General features: G+C 37.4%; 2 protein-coding genes across 4 annotated transcripts in view; both read left to right on the top strand.

Moving 5' to 3' along the window:
* The window catches only part of LOC110831713 (myrosinase 1), a 52615-nt gene extending 40717 nt beyond the window's left edge, over positions 1-11898 (top strand). Inside the window, exons 2-14 of one of the 3 annotated variants that reach the window (XM_087349366.1) lie at positions 3534-3799; positions 4593-4689; positions 5317-5450; positions 6008-6142; positions 6428-6550; positions 6854-7037; positions 7425-7519; positions 8170-8317; positions 8739-8881; positions 10527-10661; positions 10788-10894; positions 10997-11266; positions 11389-11898. In XM_087349366.1, coding sequence (XP_087205492.1) covers positions 4605-4689; positions 5317-5450; positions 6008-6142; positions 6428-6550; positions 6854-7037; positions 7425-7519; positions 8170-8317; positions 8739-8881; positions 10527-10661; positions 10788-10894; positions 10997-11138 — 1431 coding nt within the window. In that variant the 5' untranslated portion in view covers positions 3534-3799; positions 4593-4604 and the 3' untranslated portion in view covers positions 11139-11266; positions 11389-11898. Of the gene's footprint in view, positions 1-505; positions 606-956; positions 1062-1363; positions 1520-2027; positions 2830-3533; positions 3800-4592; positions 4690-5316; positions 5451-6007; positions 6143-6427; positions 6551-6853; positions 7038-7424; positions 7520-8169; positions 8318-8738; positions 8882-10526; positions 10662-10787; positions 10895-10996; positions 11267-11388 lie in introns of those variants that run through there. The other 2 variants (XM_087349365.1, XM_022067999.2) reach the window with 2 other exon arrangements.
* A 2426-nt stretch (positions 11899-14324) lies between these two features.
* LOC110831724 (4-vinylanisole receptor) lies at positions 14325-19270 on the top strand. Its single transcript, XM_022068047.2, has 5 exons — positions 14325-16042; positions 16708-16807; positions 17271-17375; positions 17924-18079; positions 18659-19270. Exons 1-5 carry the CDS (start codon positions 15033-15035, stop codon positions 18713-18715), a joined length of 1428 nt encoding a protein of 475 aa, XP_021923739.1. The 5' UTR covers positions 14325-15032; the 3' UTR covers positions 18716-19270.
* The last annotated feature ends 839 nt before the right edge of the window (positions 19271-20109 follow it).

Below are 20109 nucleotides of genomic sequence, written 5' to 3'. Positions count from 1 at the left end.
GGCAAACCACTTCTGGATCATCTGCCAAGAACGTATATGAACAGGTCCCAGTCCGAGAAAAGGATGGAAGGATCCTGTTCATACGGACCTGTCGTCAGACAGAACACTAAATAAATAAATAAAATGAATTAGAGTGTGAAAATCTTGACTGGTTTCAACTGACACAGGATAATTAGTTGTAAGCTGATGTGAACACGGTAATTAACTTTCGCGTTTCAAAAGAAGGCGAACATCTCAGCGACTAGTAGTTCCTGAGGAAAAATTAGAGTAATTTAAATGTGCTGGATGTCTAAGTAATGTTCCAGATGAATAAAGTTGTTTCAATATTAAGATCGATGTAGGAAGAAGTAATACTTTGAGTTTTGCAATGTTCACTGACGAAGGTACAACGTGTTCGTCAGTGCACATTAAAATACTGAGCGAAGTACTCACACAAGGCGTCAGTACTTCGCCTGCTAAATGTTCTGTTCCATTTCATTAAACTGTGTGTGTACACGTTTTTCAGCTTCGTTGGGCGTATAAGCGACGTAGTGAGCATTGTGGTATTCCTGCAGATAATGAACCTGCCTATCATATTATGCGTGACAGGATTTCAGATGACACAGGTACACAGAATAAAGACAAACTATTTTATGTGCATAAGAAATCAGTTGCAGAATGTACTCTCTGCATCATCCAAGCCGTCAGGTGACAAAGTGTACTATCAGTTTAATATTTGAGTGTAGATGTTTCTGGTATCATCGGATTTCAGTCTCTTTTGAGTCTGTATACGTTTCGCAAGGCAAAGTTACCGCATGGAAGGTTCATTCACAAATAAATGCAAAACATTCTGGAGATAAACTTGAAAACGAATTACCCATAACGAAGGGTCTTGTACTTCTTTAATTAGGAATGACTTACCTCTGTAATAGTTATTAATAGAAGTAGCCGGTATCATTATTTTCACTGCGTTTCAGACTTTCGACAGACACGAGCAATTCTTCAAGTTCTGTTCCCTGTCGGTTGCGGCATTGTACCATATATTTTCCTATTCCTGGTTTGGACAGCAAATGACCAACAAGGTACAGTCAGGTCCATAGCACCAACACTACATTCTCGTTCCACCGAAGCCTCAGACCGCTGTTTCAGTGAACATATTTTGTATTCAGAGGGTTACGTGTCTCCATGGTAACAAATCTGTATCTGCAAGAAATGTTCCTGAAGCCAGTGAGCGATTTTTTGTTTAAATTTGGCCAATTCGGGGTGACATTTTACACTCTTACTAATTTCATTCTAACGTATATCAAATATATCTTATAATATTCACAGTGTCTAATATGAAACATAAGTCGTACCTGGATGTTAATGTTACGTCCATCTACAGAGCGAGGAGGTGGCGACTGCGTTATACAGCACAGATTGGTACAACCAGAAGCCAGGATTTAAGCGCCTCTTACTTCTAGCCATCATGAGGGCTTCGAGGCCGGTAAAGGTGAAGGTTGGAGTGTTCTATGACATGTCTTTCGACACATTTACTTCGGTGGGTAACTTTATTTCCGGTCACACCAATTGTTTTTGTTGTATAAATTAGTATTTATTAATAGTAGCTAATCATTTAATCATAGGATGATTAATGAACAGTAAGGACCTTAAATTTTTCCACGACTGTTTCCTCCATGATTTTTCCAATTCATTAATTAACCAGAACGCTGGCCTTGTAATCCTGGGGTCTCGGGTTCGATTCCCGGCGGTTCCCGAATTTATAACTTGTGTTGGGCAAGGCCGTGGTCTAGGCAACACGGAGTTTTCCTCCGGGGGCTTCCCCGGTTTCTCCGTGGCATCCCATTCACACACAGAAGAAGGCAATGGCAAACCACTTCTGGATCATCTGCCAAGAACGTATATGAACAGGTCCCAGTCCAAGAAAAGGATGGAAGGATCCTGTTCATATGGACCTGTCCTCAGACAGAACACTACAAATAAATAAATCAGGGTTAGTAGAAATGTCGTAAAATAATCCATGAATTAATATACCGATCCTGTTGCAGATTATGAACGTCGCGTACAAGTATTTTGCAGTGCTGATTCAACTTAACGAGTCCTAAGAATGAAGATTATAATAGTGCTTTAACAGCAGTAGTATGCACACACATACCGCGAGTAATGAGACCCACTAGGGGAGGAGAAAAGTGTATAAAGCTACGAAAATAATGTATTTAGAAAAACACCTTCAAATCCTTGTGGTAATTAAACGTACCATATGATTTGTCGGTAAATATGCGTTTTGCATTTGTGTCTTTCGTCTGATTCTCAGAATAAACAGCGATTATTTCCTTAAACAGCGTTAACCAGTTGATCATCGTAATGGTGAAGTGTAGTGTTTTCTTCGCAGTACGGACTGAATTATATTAAATGTTACTTAGACGAGCTTCGGCTTCAAATGGTTAATTATCAGAATAAATGTCCATTATTTCCTTAAACAGCGTTAACCAGTTGATCATCGTAATGGTGAAATGTTGTGTTTTCTTCGCGGTACGGACTGGATTCTTGAATATAATTTAGACGAATTTCGGCTTCAAAGGTAAAATTACGTTCAACTTTAGGTGTATAAGTGACATAGAGGAAGTCCCACAAGGCAATAGCTCAGAACATAAGAAACAAGCTACTTCTTTAATATTATGATAACATATACATCACTTTAATAGTATTTGTAGTCATGGAAATGTATTATGCACTATTGCGTCAGAACATGTATTTACTTTAGTAACCTGTGTACCAGATTTGTGAAATTCATTTCTTCAGATTAAATTTCTGTGGAAGAGACAACGTGAAATATATCTGTTAACATAATATTTGTTTCTTTAATTTTAATATTTTTAAAGCACTCAGAATTTCGATACATAGAATAATATTCCTGCTTTCCTATATTTTTACTAATTCCTCTTCCATTCATTAATATTTGCTTGTGTAGATTCTCAAGCCTTTCGCTTTACTTTGTATGAATCTTAATTATAATAGTTGTATTTGAAATATTGGCATTTATTACTGTTCAATTGTATTCTAATCTTTGTTATGTAGTCTTATTTTATTAACGTGTTGTCAGAACTTACACTGAGAACATAACGTAGATTCAAACATTAATACAACACTATTTTGTGTGATGTCATAAGTTAAAACAGGACTGTATTGTACAATATCACGTAGAACGATAATCGATTTATTGATTCCCATGAATTCTATCCTCCCGTAATGAATTGATTGAAATCGGTAATACATTTTAAGCCTCGTCTCTATATTAAAACGTTATTGAAACGAATGTAATTTACAAAAAAAAAATATATTTTGGCTAACCTGCTGTAACGAAATAAGTTTATGGACTAGAATCGTCTTTCTGTAGGTGATCATATGATCCTGCCACCCTCATCTACTTGAATGAAGCTCACACTCTCATATCCTGTTAACGTAACATCATTTCACATACACGTCGTCGCTCAAGCGTGAACGTAACTTGATTTTGCAATTTACGTTTTCTTATCGATTTGGATACCTTCTAGCCTAACATGAAGATATCTGAGTGGCGCAAGTTATATAATATTCATGGAACAAGAAATAACAACAACAACAACAACAACCAAATGCCAGACACTTGTGATATATAAGTCAACAGCTACCGAACGTGTTGAGTCGAGGCTAACGAGTGGCAAGGATTAGCTGTCTCTCCAGGACAGACGCGTAACACCAAGCTACAAGTTTCCTTCTGGATTCCGCTTTGGGACTGCTTCGTCAGCGTATCAGACAGAAGACGGATCGAACGAAAACGGTGAGAGTATTTGTGTTTGTATTTTAGAAACAGTAGGACATAATTTTCATGTCGTAACACTTAAGAACCGTGCCACGGTGGTCTAGCGGTTAGAACGCTGGCCTTGTAATCCTGGGGTCTCGGGTTCGATTCCCGTCGGTGCCCGAATTTATAACTTGTGTTGGGCAAGGCCGTGGTCTAGGCAACACGGAGTTTTCCTCCGTGGCATCCCAACAATTACTCCATTCACACACTGAAGAAGGCAATGGCAAACCACTTCTGGATCATCTGCCAAGAACGTATATGAACAGGTCCCAATCCGAGAAAAGGATGGAAGGATCCTGTTCATATGGACCTCTCCTCAGACAGAACATTACAAATAAAAAAATAAAACACTTAAGAGATGTAACATATAAGAAAAACCTTGATTTCAGTTTATAAATAAAACGATGTTAAATAAGTTACGTAACGGCCTGCATTTTGAGTGTGAAGTTACTTTTGAAATTTGTTATTGGCGATCCTAAAATCCTTCTTCAACGCCTCGTCTCTCAAATGGCAATGTGACTTTTGCCTTTCGTTATCTGTGTTTGTATGGCATTACGTAATATGGACAGATGTGATTGGCTGGAACATTCATCTTATCATCTAGTACGCTTGGAATGTAAATAAACAAAACATGACCAGAACTGAAATCACATAGTCATGTGGTGTGACTGGAAAGATAGTGAAGCTATGTGTTTGTTGCATTACACCCGAGCAAGTCTGAATTAATTAGCCTTAGATCCTGAAGTCTGTAGGGAGAGTCGTGTTGCAGGGCAGTCGCATAATGTCCAGCCACAAGTTTCCTCCGGGATTCCGCTTTGGGACTGCTACGTCAGCGTATCAGATAGAAGGCGGATGGGACGAAGACGGTGAGGGCATTTGTGCTTGTATTTTAGAAACAGTAGGACATAATTTGCATGTCGTAACACTTAAGAACCGTGCCACGGTGGTCTAGCGGTTAGAACGCTGGCCTTGTAATCCTGGGGTCTCGGGTTCGATTCCCGGCGGCGCCCGAATTTATAACTTGTGTTGGGCAACGCCGTGGTCTAGGCAACACGGAGTTTTCCTCCGTGGCATCCCAACAATTACTCCATTCACACACAGAAGAAGGCAATGGCAAACCACTTCTGGATCATCTGCCAAGAACGTATATGAACAGGTCCCAGTCCGAGAAAAGGATGGAAGGATCCTGTTCATATGGACCTGTCCTCAGACAGAACACTAATAATAAAAAAATAAAACACTTAAGAGATGTAACATATAAGAAAAACCTTGATTTCAGTTTATAAAGAAAACGATGTTCTATAAGTTACGTAACCACGTGAATTTTGAGTGTTCAAGTTACTTGTAAAATTTTGGCCGTGACTGATGGGAGATGCGAGAGGAATCGAGAAGAATTTGTGGTAAGAGCAGTGGATTTATTGTTTGAAGACAAATACTGGTAAATAAATTGAGTTGTACATTTCTTTTTACTAAAGTTAAATCGTGTTATGCAGGTAAAGGAGAAAGTATATGGGACAAGTTGACGCACGAACATCCAGAGTTGATCAAAGACGAGACCAATGGAGATGTGGCCTGTAATTCGTACCATCTTTACGAAGAAGATGTTCGGCTTTTGAAAGATTTGGGGGTGAGGATCTGCAGAATTATGGCATGGACGGTGTGGATTAATTAAAGTTCCAAAAAAAAAAAATTAAAATGTAACGTGTCCTTGCACGAAGTGCGTAATTTATAATTCGTGTTTCTGTGTTTGGTCTCAAAATTATTTTTTAGAAATTTGTGTATATGCAACAGATGAATATAGAGAGAAATTTATATTTCAAATATCGCATTTACGAAATGTGTGTGTTTTTGGAGCATGTTTATCAAGTCTTATTGAGTTATATAGATATTTCTCAATGGTTTATCACATATTAAGAGCGGTTGAATAAACCAAGAACAAATAAATCCAAATAAATATAAATGCGAGGATTTAATGACGGTGATTCCATGGGTTCTGACTACGCTGTGTCATAACCCAGACAATCATAGTCGTAAGTCACAAATGTGTTTGTTAATCAGCCCAGATATTAATCGCATGAAGTCAGATTTTATTTATTGGATGATAGCAATATTGCAAAGTTCTGAGAACTGTAGCCACGCAATAACCAGGTAATAAGCATTCACTTACAGAGTTCGATATTTCAGGTGCATTTCTACCGGTTCTCCATATCTTGGCCACGAATTTTACCAACTGGACACGTGAACTTGGTGAATCAAGCTGGCATCGACTATTATAATAAACTAATAGATGAATTGATTGCTAATGGAATAGAGCCCATGGTAAGTTTCCTGGGATATTTCTTCGTAAACATAAAAAAATATAATTTCTCAGGTCCTTTTTCCTTGTAGAAACGATGTAACTCGTCTTTAAATAGAAATTTCCTGACCGTTTTCGGTTTGTGATATTCCATATCAGTTAATGTCTTGAGTGAGAGACTGACTCTGTATCAGAATGAAATGGCCTTTTACGAGTAAGAGTTGTCAAATGACTGCGTCGATAGACACCTCGTTTCGCTCTGGTCTTAATTCGTCACAGCCTGAAGTAGCAATCTAACTGAATTTCAGGTTACGATGTATCACTGGGACTTACCTCAGCCATTACAGAATCTTGGTGGATGGACCAATCCACTCATAGCGAATTACTTCGAGGATTATTCACGTGTCCTGTATACTAACTTCGGAGACAGGGTGAGTTGATTATTTGGTTGTTTTACGTTGCTGTGTCGACTGCCAAAGTTACGTAACGCGGCATGAGAAATATTTGGGTTCTGGACACGGCGAATAAGAAGAGAGAGACTCTTTGGATGTTTCGTCGTGTGGGTTCGTATAAATAGACCTACGTTTCAGATATGCTTATATTGAATATGTGTAAGCCTCACGCGAAAAATACGGATTATAATGGCAAATGTTGACTCAGCCCATATTCTGTTATAGACATTTACATAAGGCTGGAGACATGAAGATTTTTTTTTTAAATAATTTGTTTCACAGGTGAAATGGTGGAACACTATCAATGAACCCAAATCAGTTGTTCTTGGGTACAGCATTCCGATTGGATTTGCCCCTAACGTCGTGACATATGGCCACGGTGAATACCAGGTGATACACACAATCCTTCTGTCACATGCCAGGGCTTACCGTGTCTATGAACGAGAATTCAAGGAAACCCAAAAAGGTTATTGAAAAAATATTTCACTCTGAAGTACCTAGATACTGTCTGCCTTACGCAATTGTCTATAAACGTAAGTGGCACGTTTTAAATCATAATGTTCGGGATCGGAGAGTGATAATGTTGTTCCTACCTTAACAACTCACATTGACAAATGTTATTATCGTTGAAAGTATGAAATTAAAAGAAATGTAATATTTCCATACTGATTTTTATACAACAAATAGTTCGAAATTCTGCAAAGGAACTGCCTGGGATATCCACCAGTAACATATTCCTACAGCGGTCTGCTTTAGTGAATATTTCCTATTGGATTAATGCAAGAAATTAAGTAGTACAGGAGACAATGTTCTGCTCAATATTTTATAAAAAGTTTTTAATTTGCGTTGTCAGGCAAGGTGTCCATAGTATCGGTGTGCAACTGGATTGAACCAAAGACCGACAGCAAAGAAGATCTCGAGGCGGCAGAGAGGACACGACAGATGCATGTGAGCGTATGGAGCAATCGGCTACTTCCTGTCACTTAGCTTAGAAATCATAAAGACTTGCACTATTTTTTAATTCACACTGTCAACACTTCAGTCACTTACTTTTGTATTGAATATATTTTGGACAATGAAAAATATCAACTTAATATTAGTACTTATATATTAAATCTTGTCCGTCTAATCACAATAATTCTTATTAAATATTAAATATTAAAATATTACAATAATTATTTTAATATTTAATAAGAATTATTGTGATTAAACGGACAAGATTTAATATATACTTATTATATCACAATATGACGCAACTTTACCATCTTATATTAGTACTTATATAAATCAACCGGGAGAATCATTTCATAACAGAGCAATTGTGAATATTTATTAAGAAGGAGTTACACGTGTCAAATCGCAAAAGAGGTGCCTCAACCAAGAGGCAAACAAGTAGAATTCGAGTTTTTTTACGGCAGTGAGTCTGAAGATGGCTGTCTTCTGTGGTCTCGCGCCATGTTGTGTGGTAGGAGTTTTCAAAATGGCGGCAGAAAGGACACCTGAGCTATCATTAAACTCTTACCAGACTGCACCGTGCAACAACCCAGATGACAGCCATCTTCAGTAACCAACTGACGTAGTAAGACATTTTATTTCAGATAGGTTGGATCCTGCACCCAATCTACAGTAAAACCGGCGATTATCCGCCCATAATGAAAGAGTGGTTGGCCAAGAAATGTAAAGAAGAAGGTTATAATAGATCTCGACTACCAAGCTTTACCAAGGAGGAAGTGGAAATGGTGAAAGGTAAGTTTTCAGTCTTCAAAAATAAACTTCAGTTTAGGAGAAAAAGAACACGTTTATCGGGCAAAGTTAATTCATAACTTAAGAAATTGGAAATTTTCCAACATTTTAGTCAGAAAAACCCGAAGGGAAGAAATTATTTTAGAGACTTCAACATCGTAGATTAATCTTCCCCACTTAATTTAAGGTTATGGTTGTCATCCCAGATTGTACTTTTCTTAAATTCATCCAACCAAACCTAATTCTTGTGTAACTGGTTACTTCGTTACAACCGATAAAATAAAAATTTTAATTTATTTCTGGTTTTCCTTGTGTTCAGTTACGTATCTTGAACGTCAAAAACTAGTAAATTCACAATTTTGGCTCATTAACAAAGTATAATTTTGTCTTTCAAGTTGGAAGTCATGGAAATATTTTTATGTAGGTACATGGGATTTCCTGGGTCTGAACCATTACACGACAGTCTTTGTATCTGAGAACTTACAACATTTCCCTTTGTTTATGGACTGTGATGTTGGTGTGGAACAAGATAAAAGCTACCCAACTGCATCTTCAATCTGGTTGCAGGTAAATAGACGTGGAAATATTTTATATTAAACATTAATTTTTGTAAATTTCTTGCTGGGATTATACACCCCTGCTCTTGTATGTCTTTAATAATGGTTCTTAACCTCTTTGACACTGTTATCACTTAAGATTAATCATCGAACCTAAATTACCCCTTCCTCATTTGTAGAAATAGGGTTCATAATCAAGGAAGGTTAAGAACCTCTGCGACAACTGAAACTAAAATTACAATTAATATCTTCTTCTGTGTTTCATTGTCTCGTACATTACACTGGAGGAAGTTCAAAGTGATTTCATTTTAAACTACAATATAAATTAATTTTGTTATTCAAGAAAATTAAAACAGGGGATGAATACTATTTTTCAAATGAACTTGCGAGTGTGAGGATTTTAGCTTGACTGGAGGAATAAGATTTTGTTACGTTAATGACATCTTAAGTAACAGCTAAAGCCTAATCTAACCAAACCAAACTTAACCTAACCTAACCAAGCCTAACCTAACCAAACCAAACCTAACCTAACCAAACCAAACCTAACCTAACCTAGCCTAACCTAACGAAACCTAACCTAACCAAGCCTAACCTAACCAAACCAAACCTAACCTAACCTAACCAAGCCTAAGCAAACCTAACCAAACCAAACCTAACCTATTCTAACGTAACCTAACCAAGCCTACCCTAATCTAACCAAACCCAACCTAACCAAACCTAACCTAACCAAGCCTAACCTAACCTAGCCTAACCAAACCAAACCAAACCTAACCTAACCAAGCCTAACCTAACCTAACCTAACCAAGCCTAACCTAACCAAACCTAACCTAACCTAACCAAGCCTAAGCAAACCTAACCAAACCAAACCTAACCTATTCTAACGTAACCTAACCAAGCCTACCCTAATCTAACCTAGCCTAACCTAACCAAACCAAACCAAACCTAACCTAACCAAGCCTAACCTAACCAAACCTAACCTAACCTAACCAAGCCTAACCTAACCAAACCAAACCTAACCTAACCTAACCAAGCCTAAGCAAACCTAACCAAACCAAACCTAACCTATTCTAACGTAACCTAACCAAGCCTACCCTAATCTAACCTAGCCTAACCTAACCAAACCAAACCTAACCTAACCAAGCCTAACCTAACCAAACCTAACCTAACCTAACCAAGCCTAACCTAACCAAACCAAACCTAACCTAACCTAACCAAGCCTAAGCAAACCTAACCAAACCAAACCTAACCTATTCTAACGTAACCTAACCAAGCCTACCCTAACCAAACCTAACCTAACCTAACCAAGCCTAACTTAACCTAACCAAGCCTAAGCAAACCTAACCAAACCAAACCTAACCTATTCTAACGTAACCTAACCAAGCCTACCCTAACCAAACCTAATCTTTTAGATATGTGTAGTAACAATAATTTTAGTTTAAGATAATACTTCCCTTTTTACCGTTAAAAGTATTGAAAGTACTTGAATTTAATCTTTGACGAATGTTTCTGGTGGCGCACATTTAGAAACCCATTGAAAATATACAAGCAACATAACCACGCATTTTATTTCGTACAAACAATATCTCACTTTTAGTGGAACAGAGATTTGTGCATTGAGAATTCTCCTTAATAAATGATCGACCGAATATTTGCAGGTGATCCCATGGGGTTTCAGGAAGATCCTCAACTGGATCGCCAAGGAATACGACAATCCGCCCGTTTTGATATCGGAAAATGGATTCTCTGACCGTGGAGACCTGAATGATACAGACAGGATCAGTTACTTCGTTGTATGTTTTATTATTTGTGTATTTAAACTTTGGAGATAAAATAATTTTATTTTACGTAATTTTCTTTTTTTGAACGTTCACGAGGATTAACAACGAAAGACGCCCTAAAATGTGCATTACTTTCAGAACTACTTGCGTGAATTACTGAAAGCTTTGAATCAAGATGGTTGCGATATATTCGGGTACACCGCCTGGAGCCTGATGGACAACTTCGAGTGGGCGTCTGGATACACGTGAGTGTGAAACTTACGTTAAGGAAATGTGCGCATGCGCGGAGGAAGTGTTTGTGGTTTTTATGCCAGTTTAATCCATTCTGATGATGTTTTCTTTTACAGTGAAACATTTGGCCTGTATCACGTGGATTTCAGTGATCCAGATCGAAGGCGAACGGCCAAGAAATCGGCCGAGGTGTTTTCGGAGATAGTTAAAAGGAACGAGATACCCGCACGTTTCTTGACTGAGAAGAGTTCTCTGTAAAGCGTTGGGGCTGTTAAGTGTTCTAAAAGAATGCGTTCCACCATCTCGTCATTTGTATTATCTGTGAAATATTTATAATAATGCCTTCTAAATGTCAGGAGGTTACATTAAGAGAATTAATTCTTCGTGTAAGTTATTTTTAATTAATATTCATTCTGAAGAAAAGAATTAAATGGCGTATTTTTCGGGTTTGTTTGTTTGTTTGTTCGTTGTTCCATACTTTATTGATTTTCGTCGCTGTGTATTGCAGATACATTGGGCCAGATACGGATTCGCTATTTGTCCCAGGCTAGAGGCTCCACAGCATTTGAAGAAATATATTTAATATTAAGGACAATATAAGAAGGAATAATAATGGTTCAGATGAGTGATGAAGACCGCAAATTTTAATGTTTTAATTAGCGTTTTGTATCGGTGACATTTGTACTTGTATAATTTATGTTTAAATGAACAAAAATCAGCTAATTAATGTAATATGTTCACTGAAGCCACTTGAATCCAAGCCACATCTTTACACCCTATTTCTCTAAGATTTATTCTAATATGAAATATTAATATTCATAAAAAGAAGTTATTTAAAATAATATAAGTAATTTCATATGTTTACTGAAGCCACGAATTATGGGTGCACGTTTGTGTACGTAACTTAGCTCAGCCAGATTTTCAGACATAAAGAGCGAGTGATTAAGTTACGTACTGCTTCATTAAGTATTTATCATATAAAAAATATTTTAAATAAAGTATTTACGTGTTAATGAAATCCCATATTTTGTGTCATGTAATATAGACCTTAGTGGTTAGAACGCTGGCCTTGTAATCCTGGGGTCCCGGGTTCGATTCCAGGCGGTGCCCGAATTTATAACTTGTGTTGGGCAAGGCCGTGGTCTAGGCAACACGGAGTTTTCCTCCGTGGCATCCCAACAATTACTCCATTCACACACTGAAGAAGGCAATGGCAAACCACTTCTGGATCATCTGCCAAGAACGTATATGAACAGGTCCCAGTCCGAGAAAAGGATGGAAGGATCCTGTTCATATGGACCTGTCGTCAGACAGAACACTAAATAATAATAAGATGAGGTGGTCTAGCGGTTAGAACGCTGGCCTTGTAATCCTGGGGGTCTCGGGTTCGATTCCCGGCGGTGCCCGAATTTATAACTTGTGTTGGGCAAGGCCGTGGTCTAGGCAACACGGAGTTTTCCTCCGTGGCATCCCAACAATTACTCCATTCACACACAGAAGAAGGCAATGGCAAACCACTTCTGGATCATCTGCCAAGAACGTATATGAACAGGTCCCAGTCCGAGAAAAGGATGGAAGGATCCTGTTCATATGGACCTGTCGTCAGACAGAACACTAAATAATAATAAGATGAGGTGGTCTAGCGGTTAGAACGCTGGCCTTGTAATCCTGGGGGTCCCGGGTTCGATTCCAGGCGGTGCCCGAATTTATAACTTGTGTTGGGCAAGGCCGTGGTCTAGGCAACACGGAGTTTTCCTCCGTGGCATCCCAACAATTACTCCATTCACACACTGAAGAAGGCAATGGCAAACCACTTCTGGATCATCTGCCAAGAACGTATATGAACAGGTCCCAGTCCGAGAAAAGGATGGAAGGATCCTGTTCATATGGACCTGTCGTCAGACAGAACACTAAATAATAATAAGATGAGGTGGTCTAGCGGTTAGAACGCTGGCCTTGTAATCCTGGGGGTCTCGGGTTCGATTCCCGGCGGTGCCCGAATTTATAACTTGTGTTGGGCAAGGCCGTGGTCTAGGCAACACGGAGTTTTCCTCCGTGGCATCCCAACAATTACTCCATTCACACACTGAAGAAGGCAATGGCAAACCACTTCTGGATCATCTGCCAAGAACGTATATGAACAGGTCCCAGTCCGAGAAAAGGATGGAAGGATCCTGTTCATATGGACCTGTCGTCAGACAGAACACTAAATAATAATAAGATGAGGTGGTCTAGCGGTTAGAACGCTGGCCTTGTAATCCTGGGGGTCTCGGGTTCGATTCCCGGCGGTGCCCGAATTTATAACTTGTGTTGGGCAAGGCCGTGGTCTAGGCAACACGGAGTTTTCCTCCGTGGCATCCCAACAATTACTCCATTCACACACAGAAGAAGGCAATGGCAAACCACTTCTGGATCATCTGCCAAGAACGTATATGAACAGGTCCCAGTCCGAGAAAAGAAAAGGATGTAAGGATCCTGTTCGTAATGTCGCCAACCTCCTGTAAAGGAGACGGCGTAATAAAGAAGAAGAATATAGACCTTGGTCCTGCCCTGTCTTTATGAAAATTAAGGTATCCTTTGATGTTTTCTATACTGAGAATGTTATTATTTTATAAATTCATAACATATGATGGTTAACACTCAAGTTTATGTCGACGATTTCAGTGATGTGTTGTCAAGAAGACGTGATATTTGCCAGCACAAACTGCAAAGATAACAAAGGAACTTATGTCCAGTAATTGTCAGATTGGATTTTCTTGTACAGAAATTCAGTTACATAACTTTTGTTCAAATCCATTGAGCAATTAATTTTTACCGTTCTTTAAAGAAGTCGGGCATCTTGTGCACACAACAGTGAACAACGAAAGATCATTTATAATAGATCTCATAATTTGCTGATGTGGGAAGTATCTTGCAAATTAGAAACCATGTTCTTTTGCCCTGTACGTAAAATATTTAGTCTCGCGTTAAAAAGTTCATACGTGCTTGTTACATAAGTGTTTCGGTGTGTTTGACGTAATGAACGTAAGTTATTCTTTCGAAGGGGGAAGTGGAAACTAGTTACGTCAGTCCATTGCTCATCTACGGGAATATTGCATTCGTAGAGACGTACTTGTCAAGTAGAGTACAGCAAGGTAACATGTCGGCATTATTTACTTTGCTTTGTTAAAGTTCGCAAACAAATTTAGATGTTCCTGTTTTATATTGATGTACCAGTATATAAGATAAAATCTCATTAAATGTGATGACTTGAGTGTTTTATCAGTCAGTTTTAAATTTATTTGTCTTCAAGTTCCTTATCTAAAAGCGTAAATATTTAAACAACTCGTACAAATGAATAAAAATTTACTTGGATATTATCCATCGTCTAGTAATAAAACGTAAAAAAAAAACGTAAAACGACGTTTCGGAGATGAGACTCTATCTCCGTCTTCAGGTTCCTACTCAGTTGGGCCCACTAGATAGAGCTAATCCCTATCTCAGGAGATAGGGATTAGCTCCGAAACGTCGTTTTACGTTTTTTTTTACGTTTTATTACTAGACGATGGATAATATCCAAGTAAATTTTTATTCAATTGACTCTTCACCATCGTCAAGAAGTTTTAGATTTGATAAACTCGTACAAAATCTTAATTTTTCCTGTTGTTTGGGTATAAATCTTTTTCTGTCACCTCGAAAGAATAACATTTTGAGGGTGTTTGATAAAAACGTACTAATGAGATAGTTTTGACCAAGAAATTGGAAGTTGGTGGAGACAATTGCGTGATTGGGGTTTTAATAAATTCCACTCTTTGCCAAATATTATTAGATTGATCAAATGGGGAGAATGAGTTGATGAGACATTGTAGCAAACATGGTAAAGATAGAAATACAATCATAATTTTAATTTGAGTGCCTCAAGTGAAAACAATGGCACGGAAAGAAAAATAATATTAAAATGGGTTAAATAAATCGGGGTGTAAGGTACGCACTGAAATTATCTTAAAACACAGGACAGGGTTGAGTTCGTCGTAGGGAATCTTTTAAATATTTGGCTACTTCTAATTTAACTTTAATTACAAATAGTCGTGTATTTGTAGTTATAAAATAATAATTGTTTATTAATCGACAATAATTTGCGTTAACAGGTTTTGTACCAGATTTTCAGGAAAAATGACCGAGTTAACAAAGGAAGAGATCCTGGATTCTAGAAAGACAGATGTATTCAATAAGGAAGATGAAACTTCTAAAAAAAATACGAAGATAATGACTTTCAATTTCCTTCTCAATGCATTTTTCCTTTTGCCTCCTGATGGTGCGACACCCTTTGTAAATCTCGTGTACAAAGTCATTAGAACGAGCATTCTCGTGATAGACGTGATAACATTGTCGTGTCAATTGATCGCAATAGTTGCTCACTGGGGAAATATTCCCTTAATCGCATCAACTATGAGCGTTATGAATGGCTTGACTGTCTCCTTCATCACCTGCATATATTTCATTCTGAGCAAAACTAAATTTGTGGGACTCGTAGATTTGTTGAGAACTGAATTCGTGTCCAAGGTAAAATCAAAATATATCAGATTCATTCAGAACGCGGAACGCCAAGTCAAAATCGACGTTTTACTCTCCACTCCCATAGTTCTGACCTGCTGTTTTATGTGGACAGTCCTACCGCTTTTAAATAGCAATCTGATCTCAAATGTTGAAGATAAAAATATTACCACAGCGGATCATTATTTGGAAAGGATGATATTTGTGATGTGGGCGCCTTTCGAGACTATAGAATCGCCTCAGTATGAAATAGTTTTTCTATTACAATTTGCCATTGTATCTCTAGCGATAATGCAACTGTACGCTGTTGATATCATGTTCCTCTGTCTGATGAGTCACGCAGCAGCTCAGTTCAAGGTACTGCAAGTAATGCTGGATGACATGGACCAGAACATTTCTGAAAATGACTTGCAAACTGCAAAAATCGTGGATTATGAACATGTTACCACAGATGATAGTTTTAGGAACACAGCGCACGGATCCATTTCTCTCCGGTCACGGATTCAAATAGACGATAACTCTGAAAATCCCGGTGCTCAGATGACATACCCAAAAGATGATCAGATGTTCGAAGATCAGTGCAGAGACTATCTTGTTAAATGCATCAAATATCATCAAGCCATAATTGAGTAAGTTATAATTTTCATATTTTTAGATAATCTACTGAAAATACATTTCTCTCACGCACACAGATAACTTTCGTTTATATTTCAAATCAGAATTTTAGGTTTAGTTACTGTTTAATTTGTTCAAGTTTATTAACAAAATTTAATCGTGCGCGTGAGAGTCTGTGTACCCTATCCTGATGCAGATGAATACAGGTCCATTTTCAGATTTCTTTTAATATCAATTTTCCATTTAACCAAATTTTTCCAAAGTGTCTTCTCCATTCTCCGACTAAAATGACTGCTTTTCTCATTGTTCCAATGCTTACGTGTAAACGCTTTCAATTTTATCATCCTAATAATATTTGGTGAAGAATGCAAATGATTAAGATCCTGAACCTATTATACAGGGTGATTCTTAATTACAGCTAAAAAGTTATTATAAACATTGGTTGCATCCATTTTGTTATCGACATGTGACAACATTGGCCATCGACGTGGGGTTAGCTTACAATTAATATTTGAGTAGGAATAATTGTCAGTTTCCTCATAAGACATTATGATCTATCACTATCATTCAAATAAATCTGCGTCACAGGTCTGATTTGATTTCCTGATTCTTCGAATTGTAATTTCGAATCGCCCTGTATACATTTTCTTCACATCGTAACAGCTTTTACATATTGCAGGTTCGTCGATTATTTGAACGAAGTGGTCAGCTTTCCGACCTTCTTAAAGATAGTGAACTTACCAATTTTGATCTGCATGACAGGTTTTCAAATGACACAGGTAAATTATTATATATATATATTTTATTTTTAAGATACGTTTCAGTGTTGACCTTCCATCTACGTCAAGGTCTACCAAGTATACCCTTTCCTTCATGAAATATATTTAACTAAATAGGCTGCCGAGGTCATGGTCAGAGAGAGCCCTGCCTTCGAGACTAAATTCCCTCGCGATGTTTTCGTCTTATCAGATAAACAAGAAATGGACCACCACTCATCGTTCTCCTTTTCCGAACATCTTAAGCTTGTTCCATGGACAGAAGTCTTCCTCATCTGTCTTCACTGGCCATGTATCGATACAATGATCAATGTTTGTTGTTTGGTGATAGTTTGCTGGTGTTAAGGGATTTTGATCCTTATGTAACCACACTATAATAATATGGTTCGTGTTGTTAAACCTTAGCCATTACAATGCTGTTAAGGGATTTTGGGCCTTACGGACAATTGTTCTGCCTCTGTTACAGACTGTTGGTGACCAAAAACATTTCTTCAAGTTCGCCTCCTTGTTAGCTGGGTCGTTGTACTTAATATTCTCTTATTGCTGGTTCGGACAACAAGTGATAAACGAGGTTAGGTTTGTCAGCTGTATTTCCATATGAGTTAAGATTATCGACTTCCGGAGCAATGTGCTTAAGAATAACGAATTTCGAAAGTATTGGTGTGGAACAATACGAAGTGTGACATTTCAGGTTCTCAAGGCGGCCAGTATGATTACACCATTATTCTGGACGCTGAGCCGTGTTGTCTTGCAGAAACTGGCTGACGTTTCGGAGGTGCTTGCTGCCGTCGTGAGAGAGATTATGGGAGGCATTAAGGGTCTCTGAAACGTCAGCACATTTTTACCACGTGATAACCTAGAATCTTATCTGTTTGCTATGAAATCTCTAGGATTGTTGCATATGCGATAATGTTCAACGTTTTCATTTATTCCATCTATACTTTGGTTGAATGTCGTAACTCTTGATTTTTATTTGTTTTTTTATAATACACTCTAATTTTTCAGTACTTCTTATTGTGGAATGTACTGAGATGCGTATGTTAAAAATTTGCTTGCTACAGGAACATAATGACTTGATTATAAATACAGGGTGTGCGTTAAAATTACTACTGTCTACAGAGCGAGGAGGTGGCGACTGCATTATACGGCACAGATTGGTACAACCAGAAGCCAGGGTTTAAGCGCCTCTTACCTCTTTCCATCATGAAGGCTTCGAGGCCGGTAAAGGTGAAGGGTGGAGTCTTCTATGACATGTCTTTCGTCACGTTAGCCTCGGTGGGTAACTTTCCTTTCTATGACAAAATTAGCTCTGCTTTGCATGCCTCTATAATGTGAATATCAGTAATATATGTTGAGTGAAATGATAATTGTTTCCGCGCTTAAGTTTTATTTTATTTTATTTTAGAATACTCTATCTGAAATTAAAATTGTTTTAATCTATCTTAAATAATTACATGCTGAAATTTTCTTAACACAAAAATTGAATTTAGTTAAGGAGTCGTGAAGGTTTTTCAAAATATTTTTCTTACGTCTTAAATTATTTCATGAATACGTATTCAGAAAATTAGGATACTTTATGAAGGGGTAGCATGGTAAACACTTATTAGATAAACCATAAATCCTAACCTGGGGGGGGGGGGGGGAATTAAAAATTTACAGAAAGGTACAAAGGTGTAATATTTGAATAATGCATTTCCCATAAAAAAAATTAAAAGTGGACAAATGAAATAAGTGCTTCTTTAAATTTACGAGTAGTTAAAAACTTGTAAATTTATTTTACCGGAACATCTGATTTGCGGTAAATATTCTCCAGAAGTGTTGGTACGCCTTGTAGCTCTGCAATTCCTGTTACAGATTGTGAACGTATCCTACTCGTATTTCACGATGCTCATTCAGCTGAACGACTCGTAGAAAGAAGAGGGAAGAAGCTAGATATGACGATTATTGTAATCACAATATTATTTGCGATAGTACTAGTCGATATATCGAAAGAATATCTTGTAATTATTTTCGTAGACTACTTAGTGGCATTTTTAGAGCTCCACAAACCTTGTGAAAGATTTTTAATGGTAAATAGAATAAAATAGGGTTGTCATCTATTCTGATGGTTCTGAGGTACCATTATTGAATTTGTATTTTGATGCAGATGTCAAAAAATACATTCGCAGACTTTGGCCAATCAACAGATTCCATCCGACGGTTTGTTTTTGCGAGGTCTATGCCTGATATTCAAGTTTTCGGTAATAAAATAAAATTTAACGTATTGGAAAAAATTTTTTTTACGAATTTACAAGAATGAATATTGAATTTTATAATAACAATTACATTTTATTGGCATCTGACGAGGTGTTAATAGTAGGCATTCTAAAGCAAGACTTCAAAAGTCATTATAGAATTCTGGTAAAAGTGTAATATCTGCGTATAGAATATTCACGAGGTATGTAAATACATGTTCTGTTTCTTGTCTTTGGTGTTAATGATGTACATTTTTGCAACCTGTATTTTATTCTCGTGTCCTTCAGAATCTGAACCGTTCCAGTACTATATACAGGGTGTTAAAGAATGTGAGATAATTTCATTTTTGAATCCTTAACTTCGAGATAAAGTGGGAGATAACACGCTAACGAGCACCCATGCCTAATTATACGAAGTAATTAATGTCTAACAAGTGTTGTGGCATCCAATATAAAATAACATCTATAAAATTCAGACTACTTATAGCCAACTGGGATGTATATTTCTGTGAGATATCTGAATATATTGAATGCACAAAAGAAAAGTTTATTTTACATATATCACGTGTCTTTAAATGGTTGTCTTACACATTCTAAGTTTGTATTTAGGTAATTACTTAGGCTGTTTCTGGCACAGTCGGTTTGTATCTATGATAATCAGATAATTTATTAATAGTTTAACGTGAGTAGATAGGTACCAGAGAGTTTAACAGAACAAATTCCTAATTATTACGTAAGTTATTCAACTAGGTAATTAGCTTTTTTCTTGTTTACGTTTTGAAACCGCGTTTACTTATAGGTAGAATATGCGAAAGTCCTGAAGAAACATACTGAAGCCCTGAAGATGTAGACAGCATGTTTCTCCGAAACGTCGGTATCTACCTACAAGTCCACGCCGCGTAACGTCCCTTAATGTCATCATCGATGTCTTAACCGGAGAGTTTAAAATCTCGACATGTTTTTAATATTATTTTGTTTGTTAAGTAGATACTTAACGTGTTTTTGGTAATAAGTTGGTTTCGCAACTGACTTAATAATTACGTAGTTAAGAATCTAGTTTGATTTCGTTAG

Source organism: Zootermopsis nevadensis, unplaced genomic scaffold, assembly GCF_977971745.1.
Source record: "Zootermopsis nevadensis isolate Lab colony 2312 unplaced genomic scaffold, Znev_1.0 Znev_ptg000016l, whole genome shotgun sequence".
NCBI classification, from domain to species: Eukaryota; Metazoa; Arthropoda; class Insecta; order Blattodea; family Termopsidae; genus Zootermopsis; species Zootermopsis nevadensis.
This window is presented reverse-complemented; position numbering and strand designations above follow the sequence as displayed.

Coding starts and splice junctions, on each gene's coding strand:
- LOC110831724 (XM_022068047.2), top strand. CDS start 15,033: ATGACCGAGTTAACAAAGGAAGAGATCCTGGATTCTAGAAAGACAGAT. Junction 16,808..17,270: donor CAGGTTTTCAAATGACACAG/GTAAATTATTAT, acceptor CCTCTGTTACAG/ACTGTTGGTGACCAAAAACA. Junction 17,376..17,923: donor GACAACAAGTGATAAACGAG/GTTAGGTTTGTC, acceptor TACTGTCTACAG/AGCGAGGAGGTGGCGACTGC.